This window comes from Palaemon carinicauda, chromosome 32 (assembly GCF_036898095.1).
Source record: "Palaemon carinicauda isolate YSFRI2023 chromosome 32, ASM3689809v2, whole genome shotgun sequence".
In the NCBI taxonomy this organism is placed as follows: Eukaryota; Metazoa; Arthropoda; class Malacostraca; order Decapoda; family Palaemonidae; genus Palaemon; species Palaemon carinicauda.
In genome coordinates, this window is record NC_090756.1 from 51,249,449 (window position 1) to 51,254,448 (window position 5,000).

Genomic DNA, 5,000 nt, shown 5'->3' on the forward strand with positions numbered 1-5,000 from the left:
GCCAAGGGTGTGACCACTTCTCACTACCAGCCCAAAATTACCACGTGGCCTTTTGTTTACAAAGGAGGAATGTATGACCATACATACTGAATACATGTAATGTTATATATCATAATTTTTTAGGTGGTTTATAATATACAGTATATTTAGTATGAATGCTTTTTTTTTGGGGGGGGGGGGACTTTGTGCATATTTCCGATTATTGTAAAAAAGAATTTTAATGATAATCATGTTCCTTTTTTTTCATAGGAATAAATTTACAAATCATACAGAGTGGGAAGTAAAGAACATATTGTAGTTTGGTAATTTTTTTCGGTCAAAGTGGTCCAGATATAATTTCTCAATTTTCAATAAAGATTTCATTCATCTTATAGGTGTAAATCATACAGGTCTAAAAATTTGGCGTTATTTATTCTAATAATGATAATAATAATAATAATAATAATAATAATAATAATAATAATAATAATAATAATAATAATAATAATAATAATAATAATAATAATAATAATAATAATAATAATAATATTTGTTACACAATAACATGCGAAAAAACGTATTTATTATTTTTAATAAAAATAGACAAAATTCATATTGCAGGATTCATGCAAGAATTAAGTATATTTCTTTTTGTAATCCTTTTTTGTGTGGTAATCTTCAAAGCACTCAGGATGCATTGCAGGTTGCCTGGTACAAGTTTTACAGTAATATTTTGTTTCTCTCCTTCCGCCAGGTCCACGTCTATCACTGCATACAATGCATTCGGCGGAGTGTTTCCTGTCTTGTTTGGCTATTATGTGTAATTTTCCATTCAACCTTTTCTCATCATCAGATGTGCTTCTTCTTCCATTTTGAGCCGCATTTCTTACGTTTCCTACCAATTCTTTCACCAATTCTTTCCGGAACTGAAGATGAGTTAATACCTTCAACCCTTTTGATTTCATATGAATACGATGGAGAATGAAACTATTCACTATGACTACTTCCAAAAGGAAAAAGTAAACTTTTCTCCACCATTTCAATGATTTTTGTAGGAAGCAGTATGATGATATGTAATGATCTGCACGATCCACTCCTCCCATATTAGAAGTATATTCGGAGACCATCACTGGTTTTTCAATAACTTGTCCTAAATTACCTTTCATAACACGGCGATGTTGGGTGGTTCTTGCGGTATGGTATGTTGAGCACATAATGACGTCCCTCTTATCTTTCCAAGACAGAATATGGCATCGCTTATTTTTCACATACGACCTTACCGTTCCTACAGATGATCTTTTTCTTTTCTTCACTTGAGGGGGAAGGCCTTTCCTATTCGTATTTATCGTTCCAGTGATGTGAATTTTTTTCTTCAGAAGTTCCGCAGCTAGAGATAGGTTTGTATAAAGACGATCTGTATAAACATGGTATCCAGTTTCTCCTGTGGCACGCGTAACGATGTCCACTAGTGTCAATACAATGCGAGTGGTGAAGAGATGACCAGCATAACCAAGGCACTCGATAGTAGCTTTGCCGTAATACGGAATCAAACCTAGAATATATCCCGTCAACGCATCGGCAATATCATATATTCTGATGCCCCATTTTGTTGGTTTTTTGCTGTCGTACATCTTGAATGCTGTCCTGCCCTTGAATGGCACTGTGGACTCGTCGACGCTAAGATGGCATCCAGGATGATAATAATGTAAAAAACCGTTCAGATAAATAGTCATGAACTTGTTTTACCTTTGACCTCCGAGATGCCATGAAGCCGCTGCCAGGGGGTGCTGGAGGAGACACATGAAGACCCCAGAATATCTGGAACCACCGATCTCTCCTAAAGATTTGCCGAAAAAAAACGAACTTTCGTCCACCCATTGCTTGGAAAAGAAGTCCCTTGATCTCTTATTTCTGTGTAAAGCCATATTAATTATTGTTCCATGAAAGGCCATCATTTCCTCCACGCTTATTTTTTGCCAGTTTTGCCATATAGAATATTGTTGCAGAGGCCTTTTCCTACTTATCAGTTCCTCTGTGTAGCGATTCGTTTCAACTGCAATTGTTTGGAAAAGTTCCCGTGTAAAAAAGAGCATAAAAAATTGTAAAGGAGTATTGATAGTTTGATCAGGACAGCTGAATTTTGCTCTTCCTTTGAAAGTAAATCTGGGTAATTCATGCCTCTCTTCATCAAACTCTTCCCAGTTATTTTCATCGGCCCAATTTTCATCATTTGTGTCTTCGTCTTCTTCAGGGGGCATTACCATATCGTCGGTGTATTCGTCCTCGTCTTCGTCAGGAGATTCCGCTTCCAGGTCTTCATTCACGATGATAAATGAATTGTTTTCATCAGATGTGGAAGGAGCGGCAGACGGTTCATCGTTTTCACTTGAATCATCTTCCGATTCAGAAGTCAGTCCTAAAAAGTATTCGAAGATTTCCTCTTCGTTTTCAAGAAACTTCCGGTGTCGGAGAGACATGATTAACTCAGCAATGAGCTCGTTACTAATCAATTACAACTCGGCGAAACAAGAAGTCTGCTCTGTGTATGATAGTCTGAGTGTTTGGGTACCTGGGTTTATAGGGGTATGGTATGGGATTAGCGGCTTATAGCGACCGAGAGGATTATCAACCCTGAATAACGCGAAACAAATAGCAAATTTGGCTATTTCCCCACGTTTTTTGCGCCGAATAACATCGTGATATCTGCTCTTCATTTAGCCAGTTTTTCTAAGAAGAAAATTGACACATAAAACACGTTTTTTGTTCACAAAAATAACATTTCTTGAAAGATATAAAACCAAGTGTTATTCTAGAATTCTTACAAGAAGGAAACATCATTAGTTGGCCTCCTAAAGCAATTATAAAACATGCCGGCTGGGAGCCGGGCTTCGGTCGGAACCTACCATTCGGAAAAGCCGGCTGGGAGCCGGACTTCGAGCGCAAAGGGTTAAGATAGATATGCACAAACACAATCACACACAGATTTAAACTATTCCCACTACAACCCACTGGTTCGGATATTTGTGTTAGATTGTGGTTTACGAGTGTACCTCCTGGGGTATAGACACCCTCTCACCAGGGATACCTACTCAATCTCCTTACTCCCCCGAGGGATGGGGAGAGACCGAGTAGTTTTACTTCTGGCAAAGCTGCTGAGCGTAACAGGAAAGAAATATATCGATGTGTATATAGGCAAAAACGTTGTTTTTTATTATATTAGGGAGATAATAATTATATATTTTCACTACCATTATTATTATTAGTGTTGTTTTTACTATTGCTAAGAAAGGCAATACGATACAAAAAAAAAAAAATAAGAATAAAAACATCACGATAAGAAGCACATCCTACAAACGAAGAATCAAGACGACATTAACTATATTACCTTATATTTTCGGGTATTTGGAGTCTGATAAGGAATAAGTTTTTGGAAATGGCTATAAAAGAGGAAGAAGGAAGACGCCCTAAAGGAAATCTTCGATGGGTCTCGCCTATTTCTCTGTGGTCTCTTTTTAAGACCAAAAGACCAAAAGTGACAGATGGGGTCTCCTTTAATCTTCCATTTATGGTCCCTTGATCTTTGGTCTTTCCTTATATGGTCTATTTAGGGGACCTTTTATCTTCACCCCATTGTTTACTTGAAAGTTTCTCTTCCGAGTTTATATATGGAACATATATTTTGACGTTGTTATTATACTTAAAAATATTCTACATTCATCATTCATTACTCTACATGGAGATTATTTATTTCCTTATTATATTTCATCCCTATAATAATAATAATAATAATAATAATAATAATAATAATAATAATAATAATAATAATAATAATAATAATAATAATAATAATAATAATCAGACTATTGGTCTATCAAACTAGAAATGCGTCCCGGTATACCTCGACAGAATTCAGAATATCCGGACGTCTCTAGATTTGAAAAAGAGAGAGAGAGAGAGAGAGAGAGAGAGAGAGAGAGAGAGAGGAGAGAGAGAGAGAGAGAGAGAGAGAGAGAGAGAGAGAGAGAGAGAGAGTGTGTGTATGTGTGTGTTTGTGTATGCTGTAACGTGTACCAATTGATTTTTCATAGTGTCTAAGTATTTGAAAAAGCAAACCCTCCACTTATGAATAAAAGAGGCACTGGACCCAATTTACCTATTTTAGATGCCCCGTGTAATAATAGCCTCTCTGATATCGTAAACAAAAATGAAAGCAACATTAGAATCAAAGCCTCAGAGAATAATGGTCAATTCCAGTCGCCTTAATCATCGTTGAATTACAAACTGTTGTTATTATGAAAAGGTTTTTCTTTTTCATGATTCATACGAAGTTTTTGCTAATGAGGAAACCGTTTTATAGAACTGACGTCCAAAGCAGAAGGATAAATCATAAACGAAATGGAGTAAATTCCACTGCGTTGAGTGACATGCTGTTTTGAATGTACACTCCTCAGAATTCAATTTTGGATTTACGAACACTTGAAGTTGGTTGTCCGTCGACAGTTGATATATCTAATATTATTATTATTATTATTATTATTATTATTATTATTATTATTATTATTATTATTATTATTATTATTATTATTATTATTATCTAAGCTACAACCCCAGTCGAAGAAGCAGCATGGCATAAACCCAAGGGCTTCAACGGGGAAATTATCCCACTGAGAAAGGAAATAATGAAACAGATAGAATAATGGGCCTGAGAGAACTCTGACCCAAGACAGTAGAAGATCATGGTACAGAGGCTATGGCACTATCCAAGACCAGAGAACAATAGTTTAATTTTGGAGTGTCATTCTCCTAGAAGACCTGCTGACCATAGCTAAAGAGTCTCTTCTACCCTTAACAAGGAGAAAGGAACAATATGTAAAGAAACAGGTAATTGAGTGAAAGTTGAAGTTTGTATGTTTGTATATTACTTCCAACCACAACGAACGGATAAAATAGCAACAAGATAAAAAAAAAAAAGGAAAAAATGCAAGACTTTCGCTGGATACTTTTGGTAGATCTTGATCTTA

The 5,000-nt window shown here is 35.9% G+C and overlaps 1 protein-coding gene across 1 annotated transcript; it reads right to left on the bottom strand.

The window, feature by feature from the left end:
* Positions 1-614: 614 nt before the first annotated feature.
* LOC137625602 (piggyBac transposable element-derived protein 4-like) lies at positions 615-1,610 on the bottom strand. The gene has a single exon (XM_068356514.1). The coding sequence runs from the start codon at positions 1,608-1,610 to the stop codon at positions 615-617; it is 996 nt and encodes a 331-aa protein (XP_068212615.1).
* Between the last annotated feature and the right edge of the window lie 3,390 nt (positions 1,611-5,000).